The 19,439-nt window shown below is 37.9% G+C and overlaps 2 protein-coding genes across 21 annotated transcripts; one reads left to right on the top strand and one right to left on the bottom strand.

Annotated features, from left to right (window-relative positions):
• Window positions 1–2,280: 2,280 nt before the first annotated feature.
• On the top strand, window positions 2,281–18,930 carry LOC122047145 (myricetin 3-O-rhamnosyltransferase UGT77B2-like). Of its 20 annotated transcripts, XR_006130488.1 has the most exons (10): window positions 9,085–9,201; window positions 9,278–9,316; window positions 9,471–10,083; window positions 10,942–11,102; window positions 12,807–13,105; window positions 15,387–15,549; window positions 17,557–17,706; window positions 17,902–17,991; window positions 18,077–18,384; window positions 18,452–18,930. XR_006130488.1 is itself a non-coding variant. In XM_042608239.1 (9 exons), exon 1 carries the CDS (start codon window positions 2,423–2,425, stop codon window positions 3,791–3,793), a length of 1,371 nt encoding a protein of 456 aa, XP_042464173.1. In that variant the 5' UTR covers window positions 2,281–2,422; the 3' UTR covers window positions 3,794–4,233; window positions 9,085–9,201; window positions 9,278–9,316; window positions 10,007–10,083; window positions 10,942–11,102; window positions 12,807–13,105; window positions 15,387–15,549; window positions 17,557–17,706; window positions 17,902–17,991. The 20 variants fall into 20 exon arrangements, 16 of the variants coding, with proteins under 16 accessions (XP_042464173.1, XP_042464168.1, XP_042464163.1 ...); XM_042608239.1 differs by lacking the exons at window positions 18,077–18,384; window positions 18,452–18,930 and adding an exon at window positions 2,281–4,233 and having other exon boundaries at window positions 10,007–10,083; XM_042608234.1 differs by lacking the exons at window positions 18,077–18,384; window positions 18,452–18,930 and adding an exon at window positions 2,281–4,233 and having other exon boundaries at window positions 9,471–9,521.
• On the bottom strand, window positions 5,961–18,475 carry LOC122047144 (ABC transporter G family member 45-like). Its single transcript, XM_042608223.1, has 22 exons — window positions 18,334–18,475; window positions 18,130–18,250; window positions 17,081–17,169; window positions 15,136–15,220; window positions 14,857–15,016; window positions 14,568–14,635; window positions 14,432–14,485; window positions 13,537–13,627; window positions 12,798–13,099; window positions 11,862–12,460; window positions 11,605–11,765; window positions 11,387–11,490; window positions 10,935–11,100; window positions 9,867–10,042; window positions 9,438–9,770; window positions 8,978–9,268; window positions 8,230–8,313; window positions 8,023–8,156; window positions 7,713–7,940; window positions 7,471–7,642; window positions 6,468–6,722; window positions 5,961–6,386 (listed from the first exon to the last, which is right to left on the bottom strand). Exons 1-22 carry the CDS (start codon window positions 18,411–18,413, stop codon window positions 6,117–6,119), a joined length of 4,023 nt encoding a protein of 1,340 aa, XP_042464157.1. The 5' UTR covers window positions 18,414–18,475; the 3' UTR covers window positions 5,961–6,116.
• Window positions 18,931–19,439: the final 509 nt, after the last annotated feature.

Raw genomic sequence — 19,439 nt, 5'->3', positions numbered from 1 at the left:
CGAAATAGCATGAACATGTCGCACATAGCGCGGAATGCATTTGAGGCAAACTACTGTAAAGGGATATTGAAATACCGACTCACCTCCGACATGAACGAAGGGACAGGGAAACGTAGGTCGACTGCTAACTGGTCCTTAAAGAAAATGATGTGGTTTGTAAGAGGATGATGAGGGCGAGCGTCCGAGGAAGGAATAGCAATATTATAGCTTTTTGGGATCTCATACCTAGAACGAATGAAGGCCCTATTAAACTTATTGAAATATGAAACAGTAAGGGTATACCATGGGAGAAGGATTCTTGAGCCATGAGAAAACGCAAAGCAAACAAAGAATGAGCAACTTACTAGATCACTTAGGGCGCAAGAAAGAAGAAGTTTGTATAATAGAAGTCGCCAGAGAGAAAATCGGGGAAGACGAAAGGCAAAGTGTGGAGAGTTTGTGTTATTTAGGGTTTTTACATAATCAACTTAATTATAGTCGTTCAATCAAAATAATGGACACATAGAGGATTGTTGATTTGAAGGGGAAGATGTGTTGTTGAGTCGTACGAAGAAGTGTGCGTTAAAGACTATTTTAGAGAACAAGGAGTGGTGCCACGTGACATTCACCCATAAATAGACATTTTTGATGGAGGTGACAACCAAATCATTCCGCTACTAAAGGGTCTCTCCATACGTCCTCGGTACTCTCTTCTGAATAGTCAGCCACTGACAGACAGTTTCTGAAAAAATATTATTAAGTGCCCCAGGTGCAAATGAAAATATAAATTTTCGGACGGCCTTAGTAAAAGGGGTGAGCGGATGAGAATTATACTTGAGTCCAATCAATCGGCTACACTTCCTTCAACTAGACTTAAAGGGGAGGCTAGTGATACGAGCTATAACAAGCAGAATTAAAAGTGATGTGGTGGTCAAGATCAAGGTGACATGGTAGTTAAAGTCAAAATAACATGGCGGCCAAAGTCAAAGGGAGGGAGCATTCCCCACCCGACTTCATTGCTCGCTCAGTGCTAAAGCTCTTAAGTCTAGCCCGATCGGATCATAAGCCGTTTGAGAGAAGGGCGATCGACCCTTAAGCCGATCGAACATAAGAGGTTTAGTGCGTTATTCTTGAACTGAAAAGATAGCATGTCTGGTCATTCAATAGCCGACCAGGTTTAAAGGTAGTTGACCTTATAGGTCGGTCGGAATGTCCAATCCACCTCACAATCGACCAGCCATAGGTATGGTTAAAATAAAGGTCAGTCTCCTCGATGCTCATAAATCTCTCTATGCATGCCCGACTGGATGAAAGGCTGACCGGGTTTAAGGCACTTACCCTCATAAATCTCTCTATGTATGCCTGACAAGATAAAAAGCCAGCCAGACTTAAGATACTTAGCTTCATATTGATTCCCAAACGAATTTTCAGCACACACAGTTTATCATATGACTTCTCGAACGGATTTTCAATACTCCCAATGCATCATATTATTCTCTAAACGGATTTCTAATAGCATTTAATACATAACAAAGCAGCTTAATGTAATGACATACATAAAGACGACCGACCTTATGGGTCGGTCGAGATATATTTAGCGGACAACATGAGCAAAGAATCCGAAAAACCTGTCAGAATAATAATCGTATGTTAGAGAATATTTTTCTGAAACTTTCTTCAAGGATTATTATATTTTTCATCAGCCGATCACTTATAACAGTATATTCCTTTAAGCTTCTTGTTAATAATATAAGTTATAAATGACAAAATATATATATATATATAGATAAATGAAAAATTTCTTAGATAATTATTATATATTACACAAGTTGTACATTTCTATTTACCTAACAACTTCTAACATCTTTAGTCATCTTATGATTATAAAAAAAACAACTTCTAACATCTTTAATCGTCTTATGATTATAAAAATCATGAGAGATAGTATATAAAAAAGTGTTCTCTATTAGTAAAATATATTTTTTGAATATGTGAAATTTATTCTCACGCATAAGTTCTCTATTATTTTTTGTGTTTTTTATTTACGTGGCCAAAATTATACTGATTTGAGCATTAAAAGATATTCGCCACTCTTAATTTTTAGAGACTGACGTCTTATTTACTCATATGAGCGTGCATAGGATAAAAAAAAAGTCCCTTTTCCTAGAGTAAAAATTCTTCTTTAGTTAATAATTAAACCACCGTTTCCTGCACATAATTTTTTTCATTTTCATTTTTATTTTCAGACAAGGTCACTGGATCTTCCTCCTTTCCGAATAATGGCAACCTATATTTACATATAGCATTTATGGTGATGTTCACTTGACAGCCCCCACTAAAATCTAGAAAATGCTGGGCATCGTGTCCTCAACTACCGCCAGCGGATTTTGGCCTTTTTTTTTTCCCGACTCCAAGCTGTCTTCCAAGTCTCCGGCTGGCCGACATGAACTCCGCCACTATGCCGCCGCCGCACGTTGCTTTCATCGCCTTCCCGTTCGCCTCCCACCCGCTCTCGATCTTCCAAATCGCCCGAACCGTCGCCGCCGCCGCCCCCTCCGCCGTCGTCTCCTTCCTGGCCACGCAACGCGCCCTCTCCTCTCTTCCCCCAGCTGACGACACCCCCAACCTCCGGTACGTCCCAGTCGCTGACGGCCTTCCTCCGGACGCCTCCTCCCCTCCAATCAAGGACATCCTCCACCAGATTGCGCTATTCGTCTCGTCGACCCCCGGTAACCTAAAGCAGGGCATCTCCGCTGCGGTTGAGGCCAACGGCGGCGTGCCGGTGAGCTGTATTTCCGGCGACTCGTTCATGTGGATGTCAGCCGATGTGGCGGCGGAGATGGACGTGCCGTGGATCCCGCTGCATGCGGCGAGCTCCGCTGCTTTCCTCGCTCATCTCCACACCGATCTGCTCCGCCAGAAGTTCGGCGTCGACGGCGCGGTCGGCCGTGAGGAGGAGCTTCTAGACTTCATTCCCGGCCTCGAAGGGCACCGGGTCCGAGACCTCCCCAAGGGAATAATCGCTGGTGGCATCGATTCCCCCGTCTCCGATCTCTGCTACCGCATGGGTCAACGGACCCCCAAATCCACCGCCGTCGTTTTCAACACCTTCGATGGCCTCGACTCCGCGATCGATGCCAGTTTAGCCTCCGCCTTAACCAGATACCTTCCGATCCCCTTTCACTTCTCGTCGTCCTCGCCGGCGGCGGACCCCAACGGCTGCCTCCCCTGGCTCGATCGCCAGGCCCCTACCTCGGTAGTCTACGTGAGCTTCGGCTCCATCACAACCCCGCCGCTGGCAGAGCTCGCCGAGCTAGCGGAAGGCCTCGAAGCCAGCGGTGTGCCGTTCATATGGTCTCTCAAGGAGGCGTCGTGGGAATGCCTGCCGCCGGGGTTCCTGGCGCGTGCGGCGGCGGCGGGGCAGGGGATGGTGGTGGGGTGGGCGCCGCAGCAGGCGGTGCTGGGCCACGCCGCGGTGGGTGGGTTCGTGACGCACACCGGGTGGAACTCGGTGATGGAGGCGATCGCCGCCGGCGTGCCAATGATTGGCCGTCCGATCTTCGCCGACCATTTCATGGCCTCGCGGTCGATGACTTTGGAGTGGGGGAACGGGATGGGGTTCGAGGGGGAAGTGATGACGAAGGAGGGGGTGGTGCAGGCTCTGGATGCGCTGATGAGAGGGGAGAAAGGGAGGCAACTGAAGGCGCGAGCGAAGGAGCTCAAGGACGCGGCCATGGCGGCGGCGGCGCCCGGTGGTAGCTCCCACAATAATTTCGAGACCCTGCTCCAGTTGATGCTCGGAAGTCATAAATAACCATTTTCACATTATTATTTCAAAAAAAAATAAAAATATCGCCTTGCCTGTTGCACTTTTATTTTATCTAACTGTGGATGTGATTTTGGAACCGCATCGACCGGCCGCTTCAAGTCGCTGAAACCCGGTTTGAATATCCTAGCCGTATCGGGCATGAACAGGGCGAACTAAACCCGCCGGACACGACGAATTAATTTAGACCTCGAAACTCTTGCCTGGATCACGTGATCAATTTCGTATGAAAATTAATCTTAAAGAGAGATGTTGTACATTGAGTTGTTTATTGTATTATATCATTCGATGCGTTAAACCCTAGCGGTCAATCGATGCTGCTGCGCGCCGAGTGATCATGCCGTCGGAACCTGAGCAGTTCGCCCGTGGATCGGAGGCGAAGACCATTGAGCTTGCCGAGAAGGGAACAATTCACGTTTGAAGCTAGCGTAAGTGATGACCAGTGAGCTCCTTTCGGTCCTTCAGCATTTTGCTATTCTCTACCTTTATCTTCTTCTTTGTTTTTTCTCCGGTATAATGATCATAGAGAGAAGATTGAATATTAATAATCAAACTAAGTTAATTAAATAAATTGTATTACTTCATTGATTGCTTTTAAAGGCAATATAATGTCCTATATATAAACGAAATGATTTGTCAACATAAAAATTATCATAAATTTAATTGATCAACTCTAACTAATGATATTTTGAAAGAGAAAATTAAATAATAAATCTAAGGGCATATTCGAATTGCTAATTTGAATATCTTTCACTTGTCCACAGTCCTTCAAAATAGCCATGTCCTCAAGATTTTTTTTTCAATGATTTGCATAAAATGCCGTCTCATTGCAGATCAATTGATGACGTCTATTGTGTTGGGACTTCGTTTATGAGCATGCCAATACTTTCTTCTGTAGGAGCAGCAATGAGTCTCCCTTTGCTTTGCCTTGTGTCAAGTTCTCATCGAGTTAAAATGAAAACATACTCCATGTCATGCCTTTATTGAGCAGTAGTTAGTGCATTTAGTTGTCATGTAATGTTTTTTTTTTTGAGTAAAAACGAGTTTGATAGTGTCGCTCTAAGGGAATTACTTTATGTTGTCGATCATGGCAAGATATTATTGCTTTGCTCTCTTCAATGAAAGAAGTAGGGATTGTTGTAGATTTAGTAACTTCAATTATAGGTGTTGCGATGATTGTGATAGATGAATTCTTTTGGTCATTAGCAAGGTGTAGATCTTCATATGGATTATCTTTGTAGCTATCTTGTTGTTTAATGATTTTTTTAATCTTTATTGTTTGTAGAGTTTGTAATCCTTCTAAGGCATGAACTCATATAACTAGAATGCCATCTTGTATTTCGTTGGCACTTTCTTGTGTTTCACTTTCAGCAACTATCTTATTGTTTTTTAATAAATCCTTTTACCTTCATTGTTTGTGGAGTTCGTAACCCTTTTAAGGCATGAATTGATTGTTCGCTATAGTGTCATCTTGTGCTTCATTGACACTTTCTTATGTATCACTTTCATTGAGATCATCTTCTTCCATCTTGTTGTTGTCCAATGGATCCTTTTACCTTCATTGTTTGTGGAATTTGTAACCCTTTAAGGCATGGACTAATATGAGATAATTCATGACGGTATTATAATGTAAGATAATTGATGGTGTTGAAGGTATTATAATGTAAGATAACTAATGCTTGTGATGAACTTCTTTATGTTACCAAGTTGATAGAACCCGCATCATATCTTGTAAGAAAACAAATAAAAGGAGAAAGAGGGGATGAGATGATCACTTCAAGGGGATCAACCTCCAATAATGATCACTTCAAAGAGATCAATCTCCAATAATCAAAGTAATTTGATTAAATAATTGTATTATTTCATTGCTTATCTCTAAAAGTTACATAATGCCTCTATATATAACCACATAAGCATGCCTCGTCAACTTAAAAATTAATAATAAATCTAATAATATATTCTAACTAATAATATTTTGAAAGAGAAAATTTATAATAAAGCTAATGACTTATTCTAAAGGATAATATCCTTAAGAGGCTATTTGGATATGTAAATGGCTTGCCAATCTGATAAATACAAAAATGATTGCTTTCTCTATTTCTTGTATCTACTCCATATAAAGCTTGATTTTATTCAACAACATGCTGTAGATGTTACAATTTGCCCGAGTGATATGAACAATTGAGGGTTGTAATACAGGTTGAGGCTATCACTAACTGTCATATGCTATTTTGTATAAACCAACTCCATGTCTTCTTTTATCTGGAGTTGATTGAAATTAAATCTTGGTTGTACAAAACATACAATTTAGCTATCTTCTCTGAAAATTCAGATACTTGATGCTGAACCCAAATACAAACATAAATAACACAATTATTGCAAAGTGTAGGGACACAATGAGTGGAAGATAGCTCTCTTGTACCCCAAAATATTGCTTGAGAAACTCCTTCACCATCATCTTGATCCCTCCCATAATTTCCAAACTATCATCACCGTCACCTAGCTGTGTAACCATTAGACCATAAACAGTCCATGCAGCAGGATTAGCCCAATAATACCATCTCCACCAAATTGGTATCATCTGAAACATAAATGCCATCAACATATGTTGGACTAGGTTGTAGTATCAACATAAGCTGCAGAAGTACCAAATACCATATACCTTTTGAGGAATGAAGAATCCGGAGAAGATATTCCACGTAACAAAGAGGAAAAAAGAGAGAAGCGCTGCTATTTCTTGGTTTGGTGTTAGTGAGATTGTCATCATTCCAAAGAGAACAAAATAGATAAAACTCAAGACCAAGAACAGAATGAACCAGAAGAAGTTTGCCACTGTAAATGGGAATCCAATCATTGGATAAACAATGGCTGAGAAAATTAAAGCTTGGCTCACAACGTAAGGAATCTCAATGGCCACCTGAAAATTAGAAGTCATCAGAGGGGTGTAGATCAATTTTGTAAAGGGCAGTATCTATAAATTAAGATATTCTTGTTTTGCAAACCAAATGTGCACATCAAATTCTCATAATAGAAGCATCAGATTGGTTGTTGGTCAGGATGAGTGATATGAGCTTCTTAATTTTATATTATGTTTAGAAAGTACTGAGACAAGTGTCATGTATCAGATGGAAGTAGTGATTCATGTAGCATTCTATTGGGAACAACCTGATACTTTTCCAAAAATAATCTTGCTACGGCATCTAATATTTGAATTGGTTGTTTTACATATCTGTAAATATATCTCGGTTATTCATTGGAAGCTAAACTTAGATTAACATAATAGAAATTGAAACAGATGTGACACTTACTTTGGTGCTTTTTACTATATTTTTTTGCACCAAAGAGTTACAATCATAATTTGTAATCTAATAATTTGGTGGTGTATGAATTTTAGTAGGGTAAGTCATTCCAACAGAGGAATATTGTGTCAATTCTTGTAGGTATTTTTTGCATTTTCTAAATTGAAGAATTTTACTAGTGTTATAGAAGGGTAGATAAATCAATTCACTGAATCCTAATATATGAGAGTTTATTAAAATGAGTATTGCAGAAAAATAGCCATGAAAAAACTTTTCTAGGATATTTTACTCTTTTTGGTAGTTAAATCATTATTGTTTGTTTGTTCATCCACCCGTGTCTATGATTATATTAATTAGCAGTAGTACCTGAGCTATGGCATATGGCAAAGAAGAATACATCCCAGCTGCCTTTTCACGGTAAAATACAATCCTCTCCCTTTCCACAATAGGCTGTACTACACTAGCATTTGCGAACCCAATAAACAGTGCTGAACCATACATTGCTCCTAGAATGTTGAAAATATCTTGCTGTGTGTCTCTGTTTTTTTATTACAAATTATTAGTCAACAATAAAATTAGAGTAAATAGACTGAGTATTGGTTTCTTACCTTCTAGAGCCAATTTTAAAGAATACTAAACCAAATAGAAGTGATACTGAGAATGTGATGATGAAACGAACTACATTATGCTCCGGATTCTTCCAGTAAGATCTATGTTGTTTCCACAGGCAGGACATACACTGAGATGAAAAACTTTGTGTATATTTGGATTTGAAGTGAAGGTCTTCTGTGTTAGTCTGTCTTTCACTCAACTCATCAACCAGGTTAATGTTGTCTCTGAGGGATGCAAGAAGCACGTTATCAAATTGATGTATGATGCTTGTTTATACATCTATCAAGTTGGATATGGTAAACTTACTTGTGAAGTGATGAATTGCGATATATAGTTCCAAAATCTATGCCAAGCTTATACTCCATGGCAGGAGAAGTGACATTTAACATCCATGTTGCAGGATTTTGACCATCTATGATCATGGGTACTCCTGGAATAGCCTGAAAAAAAAAAATAGTATGGGGTTAAACATGTTCTTTCTCCTGGTAAACTGGCTGTAGTGACTTTTCTTACTTCAAAGTATTGTCTCATGTTCTTCGATAAATTTCCCAGAGGTCCGCTGTATATAAGCTGCCCTCCTCTTTTCATTAGAAGTAACTGAAAATCACAAAATTAACAAGTTCAACAATCAACCTATTTGGGGTACAGGCAGGAATAAGTTGCACACGGAACTTCTGTACAGTGTCTTAAATATCTGTATGTAGTTCCAATCTACTTATTCTCTGGTCTCTGTCCTACTATGAAACAAAAGCTTTAAATTCTTGCTTAGTCTGTGTTTCCTTGTTGGACAATAGCTATCACATAGTTTGTGGACATATCCAATGCCTTGAAACATGCCTTCAAACATATTAGATTACATCTCATCATCATTTCGTTGATGTCCTGAATACATCTTTTACTTTGTGATTCTTATTAAATTATTGTGAACATGCTTACTACCACACCTACGTTTGTGTTTCATATCCAATATATCAGCTAGCACAAGAAGCCTCTAATTTCTGACTACAGTTAATGGTTTATATATCAAATGATGTGTCATGGTTTTAATAATACTAGTTTCTTTGAAAAGGAAGAGAATTACTTTCATGTATATATGCTAAAGTGTTCAAATAGTCTATTGATTACCTTGCTGGTAGTGTGCACCACTAACTTATAGTATGATAAGAAAGCTGGTTTGATTAGGAAAGATGTGGAAGGCAGCTATGTGATTGGTAAATACCTCTAATATTAATAGATTAAATCGGCCAGCTTGGGTAAATACCTCATCAAAAGCTTCAAATATCTCAATGCTTGGTTGATGGATTGTGCAAACAATTGTTCGCCCAGTGTCAGCTGCCTTTCTAACTGTTCTCATGACAATTGCTGCAGCTCTAGCATCTAAACCTGTTGTGGGTTCATCCATGAATATGATAGAAGGGCTTGAAACTAACTCCACTGCAATTGTTAGACGTTTGCGCTCTTCTGCGGCAAGGCCATTTACTCCTGGTAAACCTACCATTGCATTCTTCAGTTCCTTTAGCTCAACCAGTTCCATAACTTCATCTATGAATATCTGAAGCAGAGGAAAAAATACAGAGTTGGTTTACTTGAGAAAACAAAGGTATGACAGTATGCATGAATTGTGTCAATGTTAGCATTGCATGCAAAATAATTGGTCATTTAGGTTGATAAATGCTCTGGTTTTTGTTGGTTTTCTGGTACCATGATTCGGGATAACTTACACTTCTTGTGTATGTGTCTATGTCTGATGGAAGACGAAGCCGTGCTGAGTACCATAAAGATTCTAGAACGGTTAGACAAGGAGAGTGAGTATCTGATTGTTCACAATATCCTGAAATCCTGGCAAATGTTTCCTGCTTTTTTGGATATCCTGATATCTTGATGCTTCCTTCAATGTACCCTGCTGTTTTTCTTCCTGCTAAAACATCTAGTAATGTAGTCTTTCCAGCACCTGTCACTCCCATTAGTGCAGTTAGTACTCCGGGCCTGAAGACTCCAGAGACTTGCCGTAGCAACTGAAGCTTATCCTGCTTCACTCCAGCTTGCTTCAGTTGCTATGAACAGTTAGAGAGAAGAGCTTAGTCATGTAACATACTAGGTGCACAAACTAACCAATCTTGTGTCTGAAATGATAAACTTTAGCCATTTACCTTAGGCATGTCTACATAATAATTAATATTTTTGAATGCTACGGTCAGAGGTTGAAATGGTAGAGACATCCTTCTCTGGTGTGTTGCTTCAGCTGTTAATTCTTGGGCATCATCTGCATTAACCTTCTTGAAATCTGTAGGCGCCATACGTATGTTGGATCGACTTCTCAATGGAGCTGCATTTGTTGGAGCAATATATTAAAAGAAACATGATTGGGTATCATTCCGCACATGAGACTAAAGATGGATGCTATAAATCAATCATCCTATCTGCTGAAAGATCTATGATTCAAAATTCAAATCAGTCTTGAAACAAAAAAAAAGAAGCAATTTGAACTTTGAAGTAGTTTTTGCATGTTTCATCATGTCAATGTGGAATCAGTTTTCAACAGCATTTCTGCAGTGAACTATTATCATCATCAAGCTGAGTTTGCTCATCTTCTGATTATTTGAGGTTTGCTACTTGAAAGGGAATATCACTAGTAACATTTTGTAGTAAATCATATTGTAGTTTATTAAAAAACATTGGTGCTTATTGTTTGTTAGCCTCATAAGGCTGAGGAAAAAAATTGAATTACCTAATTGGAAGGTCTTTTCCCCTGCTCATAGGTTTTGGATTTAATATAAAAACACCCAAAACCCACTAAACTCAGCTCATGCGTAGTCAAACACTACTCAGCAGAAATCAAATTCTCATAGATGTAAACAAAATTTTGCTACCTCTGGAAGCCCAGTTCATCATTGTCAAGTAGAAGTTTATGCTAGAAGTTGAAGTTAACTACAGACTATTTTGTAACTGTTTGTACTTTGTTGGGATACATTTCTAACTCAAAAGTTAGCAAGGAAAATATGTCTAATTTTGTATGAATACAGAGTATATGCTGTTTTGTGATTTTCTATCGAACTTTTAGATATTTTAAATGCTGTTGACAGGTTGAATTTTCATTCTAAAGCTTTTGTGCTGAGTAGTTCACTGTTATTGAGGCTATATGCTTGTTAAACTCTAGATAATATTCTAGATAAACATATGCAAGTGTACGCTTGAAGATGAGATCTGGGAATTTATACCTCGTAGGTATTCAAGTGCAACAATGCTGAGAATGTTGAAAACCAGAGCAAATGCAAGCAATATCGCTACAGAGTACCAGTACCAGTGCCACTCTGTTAACATCCCTCTTTGTCTCAGAATGGTCTTTCCAACTGTGTCCTCGGTGCTTCCTCCATTGTCAATTTTCTGTAAGAATAATTGCAGATACTGAGTTATCCCATTGAATAAGGAAGTTTAAGAATTTAGGCATTGTTAATTATATTTTCTTCTGAAATTACTAATGAATAAGGAGAAGTATCTATTATTCTTGTGAAAGCAAGTATAAATTTCTTTGCTCATTTTGTCATCAGAAGGCTATGAATGTGGAGTCATAAACTTTTCTTCATATGCATATTCAGTGCTTTTCAGAACATTAGTGTAGCTACAAGTTTCAAGCAGTGAGTTTGCAATTTTTATTGCCGTAATAGCTTACCGTACTCCATCTTTGATCAAGAAATTCATTGATTGCTACAGCATTCTGACCATATGTCAAAGGTGATAACCAATAGCCCCAGACCAACCATGATTGAATAGCATCTGTTTTCAACGTATTAAACAAGTATTTAATTATTAGGAAAAAAAAGGTTAAAGCAGGATAGGAACAGATTTACATCTTATAATACAAAACTGTGAAACCATCAGTAAACTAACCTTTGGATATGACAAAACCTCCTAGAATGTAGACAGCCACTAAAGTGGCTGTCCCTAGTGTGTTAGCCATCAGCTGTGTTCTTCCGATAACCGCTATAAAGCGGAAAAGTGACATCGACATCTGATGCACACAAAATAATGCCAAGAACTGTTGCAAGAATCTGCAATGGAACAAATATATGTTTCTTTTTAAATTCATTGCAATTGTTATGTCCACCAAATCAAGATTGAGGAACAAGGTATATGTGTGGGCCTACCTAATTGCTGATGGTGCAAAGCCAATCACATAGTATGTCAGACTTGTCCATAGACCTGCTTCAACAAATGAGGCTGGGAGGCTGAGGATTGTAATAGGTAAAAGGAAAGCCCATCCTGGCAGAAATAGTACTTCCCTCTGCTTGTAATAGATAGGAAGTCTTCTGATGATAATTTGCAATTCTGTCATACCATTGAATTTTACCATCACCACTCCACCAAATATTGCTCCGAGATAATGATAACCATCGATTACTGTCTGATGTTTCATTGTTGTTCGGAGGAAAATTGTCATAGTGATAAATGCCAGCAAGATGATTTGTATGGCCTTGAATATGTGAAATGGAGAATTTCTCTTCATCAGTAGCTTTTCCCTTGAGAAGCTGGCCTTGAATATCTCCCACTTTGGGACGCTATACATCTGGTTTAGTTTGATAATTTGATCACCCTCGTCAATGTTAAATGGCTTTTGCAAGTCTTCCTGGAGTTGCTGGCCAAAGCTGGAAGATCTGAAGCATTCTGAAAATTTTTGTATGGATATGTACTGATAAGTACTTTTGCTACCTGTCCAGTATTGTGATTGATCCATCTTTGATATTATCTGGATAAGTTCATTTCACACAGTCATTTCATCTGAGAAATTTCATAGACCTACATAACCAGTTTTAACATGTTTTTTTGTTTGATATTTTTGATTTTTTAGTTTCAGTAGTCACGTATTCAAGCATGCTTAAATCTTTTCTTTTCTTCGTCAGAATTCTTGAAGCTTTTTCCAATCTCTGTTCTGAAATATGCTTCTACTAGGGTTTTCATTAAGTTGTAAATTACAAAGAACTTGTAGTCAGTGCCTGACACATCTATTTCAAATTATATAATTAATTCTTAATCAATAATCCATGGGAAATCAGTTACTTAGAGGAACAACTGGTAGTTAATACCTCTTGCAGGAAGTCTGCAACGTTCTTTCTGTCAGGACATTTGAAGCCCATCCATTCAAAATATTTAAGGACATGTTCTCTTGGTCCTTGGTAAGCAATTTTTCCCTCACATAAAAGGATTATGTCATCAAATAGATCAAATGTCTCTTGAGTAGGCTGAAGCAAAGATATAACCATGGTGAAATCCAAAGCATGTGTAAGCTGCTGCAGAAACTTGAGAATCTGAAAGGTAGTGGAGCTATCAAGCCCTGTGGAAATGTCATCCATGAAAAAACATTGTGCTAGTCCTACTAGCATTTCACCTGCAGGTATTTTTTTCCCCAAACCAAACAAATGTCTCAGATTCAGAATGAAAGTCATTTTAAGTATGTGAAGATGGTTAAGATAATAAATATGATTATATCTCTACTGCTTTCTTCAATATCTTGTTTACGCTTCGATAGATTTATCATAGTGATTAAGGTCTCTAATATTTGGGCCTGTTTTGTTCTTGTCTAGATGGTAACACACTTCAATAAGGGCCACACAGAAGGCTATGAATTATAGCTAGCTTATCCAACTGGCATTAGAACAAACACTGTAATTATATTTTGAGAAATGTCGAAATGGTGTTAGAAAATGGATAGGTAAAAAAATTCGAAACTTTAGCAAATTATTTTTTGGGGCATGAAAACATACATTACAAAGACCTAAATGCATGCAAAATGCAGAACTGACGTTCCAAAGGCAAGATGCATACCAATAGTGACTCTTTTCTTTTGTCCTCCGGATATTCCCCTTCTCATCTGATCACCTATTATTATGTTTGCACACTCATTCAAGCCAAGTACCTGAAAGAATAAGTCACAGGAAGTCACAAAAGATAAAAGTTAGTTTCTGCATGAAAAAGGTTTTTAAGCTTCTTCTGGGAAATGGTTTCGCATGTTTTTAATTCATTAGCTATCGATCATTCTAGAGATTTTTGTTACTGTCCATGAGAAGTGAAGGGTTTACATTGGAATTGAAGGTTTCATAAATCGTACTCTGATTCTGCATCCTTCTTTGCGAGGTTTCGAAAAGTATAACTGATATGCAGTTGAGTCACTGCATATCTTGTGTGTCTATGCATATAAGGGTGGTGCACATGCAGTTCATATTTTATTAAAAATGCTAGATATTTTTATTGAAATATGAATTTGCATCAATTACATATTACATCAAATAATCCACCTAACCATCGTTGTCAACAAAATTTGCATGTATCACTTAATCAAAATTAGTCAACCTAATAAATCCTGTTTCATATATACTTTTTATAATATGAATCTGTGTCGTATGTATGCTAACCAACTATCACAATTCCTGTAACCAAAAGGTTTACTTGTTCAGATAAGCCATTCATATAACTTTCCTTTTTGTCTATTAACTGATTTAATCTCTTCAATATGAACTTAAACAAAGACTCGCACTTAAACAAGCTAGGTATTGGTGTAGCTCTCCTGGTCCTTATCCATAAGCAAATGTCATGCAATCCCTCACTGCATGAACTTATGTGGCCAAATAAGTGGTTTTGACTGAGACTTTTCAAATAATTCTTATGAACATCTAAAAGGTCCCATTTATTTGGCTGTACTTAGCAGGAAATAAAGGAGTACCTTCAGAATGTAGTTGACTACGAAATCCCCTTCATCTTTTGAAAACTCAGTTTCCTGCATAACCCATAGTTATCCCAATTAAGCTTCATCTCTATGTAAATTTTAATGAAGGGAAGAGGAGAATAATCAGGATTACCGTGGCATAGGTATTTGTCTCTTTTTTTATGCTTGCTTGTCTCTCTCCTGTGCTCATTTTAAGCATCTCTGCAAAAGCACCATTGATTGGTTGCAACAACATAGTGTTAATTCATATGAGATGCATTATATGTTTAGATATTTTTGCTTAGTATTATTTATATTATGATTTTCTTCTTATTAAATCATCATCTAGGAGTAGGCATAACTTAGTCTAATGGTTGTGCTCTACTCTTTCCATTTCAATGTTAAAAGAGAAGCAACAATTAAAGGAAGGCATAGATCCTTGCCTTTTTCATCTCCGGCATTTAACAGCTTCTTAGAGAACTCCAGGGTCTCCTTCACTGTCATCTCAGCTTGATGGGCATCAAGTTGGCTAACATATGCACACATCCTTTGTGAGATGTAGTGGTTCATCTTTTGTCCATTGTATGTGACTTTCCCTGTGACCTAGGAATGGAAAATCAAACAAGTACAAAAAATAAACTGGAAGAAATAGAATAGAACATTTGCAAGTTGATAACTTATGTTAAAGAAACAATAGGGCGAGAAGTAGAATAAATACTTACTTTTAAACTAGGATCTAGTTTCCCAGAAAGTGCTCTCAAAAACGTTGACTTTCCCGAACCTGGAGATCCTAGCACAAGTGTCATCCTGAAATAAATATATTTAACTTAAGTACAAAATTGTTTATGTATTATGTAATCCAATTCAGAGAATTTATAGAAACTGCTTTATCATTTACAGTTTAGAATATCACACAGGGCATTCACAATGACCTAACTATGAAAGGCTCTGACTTTTCATCTACTTCGTGCAGATGTGCAACAGTGCAAATTGCAAAATTAAATGCCTCTGGAGAGTTACTACAGAATGGTACAACATCTCAGCATACATCAGCCAAGCCTATATGATGCTTCAAATTTCTAAGCCCTCCATCCCAGCCTTTCACTTCCACACCCATAATATTATGAATTATAAAGGTATGTGGCCAATCTTATTAGTCTACATCTATACGTGTGTTTATGTGATAGATGGGTCTTGTGTGTATCCATACACAGTCAATTATATGCCATAATCATGTGGGTCCAATTGACGATATGCTGACTAAGAACACTATTATCAGACCGAAATCCATCCTACGTTTTAATTTAGATCAATACAAATCATATTTTCTGTATTTATGTGAATAATTGCTCTAGTGATGATTCTCATCTGTATAAGACCTTATGACTATTATGGCTTTAGCTCTGCTAGTTGAGTTAGGAGTTTAAGTTTAGCCTATGTGAAACTGTTGTATGTGTAGCCTAAATGCCTTTGCCTAACTTTGCCAAAACACGAGCTTGAAACCAATATAGTAAAAGATTCCTATCAGTCTACAAAGGTTGATCAGGTTGGGTGTGTTGATCCGATTGATCTTATAGATCTAGCAATTGTATTGATCAGATAGGTTGGCCTAATGACTCGAAAGTGTGAGTCGGGTGTGTCAATTGAGCAAAGTCAATCAAGTAAGAGTCTAGACCTCTGGTCCGCAATCCTTTGTCCCTTTTGCAATTTGCACTTTAGATTGCGGTCGGAATCTGGTCAAAATTGGTTGTGATCTCTCTTGGGTTCATCTTCCCACCTAGGTTATAGTTTTGGGTTGAGTTAGGCGGTGGGTGGACTGTATGGTGCCAAGCAAGGGGCGGCCCGCCCACCGCCGGCGGCCTCCAACTGCTTGGCTCAATCCAAAACTATAACCTAGGTGGGAAGATGAACCCAGGAGAGATCGCAGCCAATTTTGGCCAGATTCTGGCAACGATCCGACGTGAAAATTGCAGAAGAGACCAACAAGGGATCAAAGATTGCGGACCAGAAGATCTACACTCATCAAGTAGGCTCGGGTGAATCAAACAATTAAACAGATCAATCAGACCGAATAAATTGGGTAAGTCAAGCAAAACAACTTTGGTCGGTCTCTAGAGTCGTTAGGTGAATTAAACTAATTGATAAGATGAGTAGTACAAATGGGTTAGATGGATTATGGATAAATTATATCCAATAATATTTAATCATGTCAAAGATTATTCTTTATTTATTACTTATAGTATTTTTAGAAATAGCATATTCAAAGTTATATGGAGTTTTTATTTGCCGACTAAGCTCCAAGTATACATAAACAAGCATTTTACTGAGATCTTTAACAGCATGTGAATTTGAAGACTAGAGAAATATAATAATTTATCAAAGCTTGTGCCTAGATTTGTGCCAGCTAAATGTTAAAATCTCAAAAGTTTATTCTGATACACAACAATGTTTGCACGTGACTTTTCTGACAATGTTTCTTGAAGACTTGTTGCGAATGTACAGTTCGAAGAAATCCCGTAGGAACTGTCAGAAAAGTAAAACTTGTCCTCTTGTGCCAAAGAAAAAAAGAGAGTAAAATTACTCTTTTTTTTTTAAATGAAGAAAGTCAAAAGTCAACCTGCAAGCTATTTTGTAATCTATCTCAATGACAGAATTAAAAATGAGTACCTAGATGGCTTTACAATTCCTTTCAAATCACTCAGCACTTTGACATGCCTCCTTTTTGTATCATACACTTTTAGCCATCCCAGAAGTTCCTGTTAAAACATACAACAATTAAGTTAGGCAAACCTTGGCAGGCACACATCAGAAAAATTTTAAGTAAAATGCAGAAAACACCATGATCAGGATAGGATTCTCTGATCAATTTACATTTATTATGCCCCACAGCTTTTACTCGCTTTTATCTGCAACGACTATGTTGTCACTAATATCAACAACAGTACTCTGACACAGCTTTTACTCCCTATTTTCCATCACAAAAGAGCTTCCATGATGGCTTTCAAATCTTCTGCCATGCTTCATAGTTTGTTTTAGCAGTAGCTAAAGTATTTGATGGTGAGAAATGCAGTTGCAAGCAATAACATCTCTATTATTTCATTGCTTCCCAATGCTAATGAGTTTGGTTATTTATTCTACAACAGCTGGCACATTTATAATGGTGCTCAACAGCGCTCCCTCTCGCCTTGGCTGAACAAAGTGACAAGGAACATGATTGGAGTTAAATCACTATCTCAATGCACAGTGTGTTTTTAGGAAATCTTCCATGCTAACATAGACAAGTGGAAGATGAGGTAATTGTCAAACAACATTTTTTTCCATGAATCAATCAGTAAACAAATTATTGCACCAAATTTAATTTCTAGGTAGTCATTTTAATGAAGGGTTACTTCATCTGTACTGATCTAGCAGATTGAGCGCAAGTAATTACTTCTGCTACAGTACGTAGGTATTATTGAGATTCAACTAATGGATGGTCTTTTATTCAGATTCAAACAAGTTTATGAAACTTCTGCGGGACCAAAAGGATATAACTTTTGGCAACTAGGAATTAAGGGAATGTTTAATTATCAACAGAGGTAAGATTCCATCAATCATGGAGATTATTAATCATAAACTGTTGAAGCTGATTATATACGCGTTTCTTCAATTATTTAGTCACAGTACTGAAAACATAATTATCTAGTAAAAATGGGCCATGAAGGTATATTAGGAACCTGAGCAGTGTTGATGATGACATTCGGAAGGGTGGGAAGAACTCTCCCCGAAGCATGGACCTCGGTCTCCACTGACAAATGCTCGAACCTGACTTCAATCTTTGGAGCTTTGATCCCCGACCTACAATCATTCAATTGAAAAAAAAGCATGAACAATGAGTTGATGGAGTATTTTTCATCTCGTCACACACTAGCTATATATACCTTCTTCTCCAATCCTTCAACCTGGTTACGAGCTCTTCATGCTCCTCACAGGTAATCGAAAAGCCTTGTGATTCTTCCATGGATCCTCTCTTTCCTTACTCTATATAATCTCTTGCAGATCCTCAAAGAGAGCATGCATGCATTAATTGCTCGCTGCTCTTTATCACTTTGAAGACGCTTGGGCAACAAGTTAATGATTGTGGTAGCAGTGGAGAAGACGAAGGGAGAAGGTGTGCATATTTATAGGGAGAGAAGCAAAGTATTGATGCATGAAACCATTAAACCTAACTCCTTACGTGGTGTAACTGTCTCCATTAGCTATTTGACGTTCATTATATCAACTAGAGTGCCGGCCTAAACTTGCGGTACCATGTCAGACCAGTCAAACTTTGCTTACATGCGAAAAACTCGATTGGTCTACGTGTACAGTCAATCCATGCATGGGAACAAAACTATACTTGGACATTTCAGCACTTTTACGTGAGATGAGAACACTCTTAGCATTTTAATTAACAAGGGTATTTTGCTTAATTAATTAAGAGGATTTTTGTCATGTAATTAAACCCTTTATGTATTTTGCTTTATTTCCTTGTAAAAGTTTGTATTTCGTATCATTGGTAAATGTCCATGACAAGTGTTAGGCGAGTGGAGCTGAGGTGGAATCAGGACTCATTGAATTGAACTTTTGAAAGAAAAATCCGACCTACCCTGGCTTGAATTCGTGTTACTTTTGAAACAAAGTTTGACTTGAACTCGAGTGATTGATTCTGACATCGAAATTTGGTGTCCCCTGCGATCGAATGATTGAAACCTGATACGAGCCGATGTGTTTGCAATTTGTGAGATTCATATATGCTCTATGATCATCGACGCCTATCTACCTTTTAATTTTGCCTACACGATATTGACCCTTAACTGACTAATCCCTTTCTTTAATAGACACATATGGATATCTAGCTCAGAAAATTCAAAGAGATATAAAGAAATCTAGAGAGTGAATTCTGAAAATTTAAGAATATTAAAGCCAATGACACCATCCCAGTGACTCAAATCCGTCGGACAACGAACCATTTAATTGCTATTTTAATCCTCCGTTATTATTTTAA

Source organism: Zingiber officinale, chromosome 2B, assembly GCF_018446385.1.
Source record: "Zingiber officinale cultivar Zhangliang chromosome 2B, Zo_v1.1, whole genome shotgun sequence".
Taxonomy (NCBI): domain Eukaryota; kingdom Viridiplantae; phylum Streptophyta; class Magnoliopsida; order Zingiberales; family Zingiberaceae; genus Zingiber; species Zingiber officinale.
Note: the sequence above shows the minus strand (reverse complement) of the source record. Positions and strands in the feature narration are given on the sequence as shown.

What these genes read in the sequence shown, in the direction of transcription:
- LOC122047145 (XM_042608226.1), top strand. Translation starts at nt 2,423, where the DNA reads ATGAACTCCGCCACTATGCCGCCGCCGCACGTTGCTTTCATCGCCTTC.
- LOC122047144 (XM_042608223.1), bottom strand. Translation starts at nt 18,413, where the DNA reads ATGGAAGAATCACAAGGCTTTTCGATTACCTGTGAGGAGCATGAAGAG. An exon ending in CGCAATTCATCACTTCACAA is followed by an intron (nt 7,941 to 8,022) that starts GTAAGTTTACCA and finishes TGCATCCCTCAG; the next exon opens with AGACAACATTAACCTGGTTG. An exon ending in TGCCATATGCCATAGCTCAG is followed by an intron (nt 6,723 to 7,470) that starts GTACTACTGCTA and finishes TCTAATTTTCAG; the next exon opens with GTGGCCATTGAGATTCCTTA.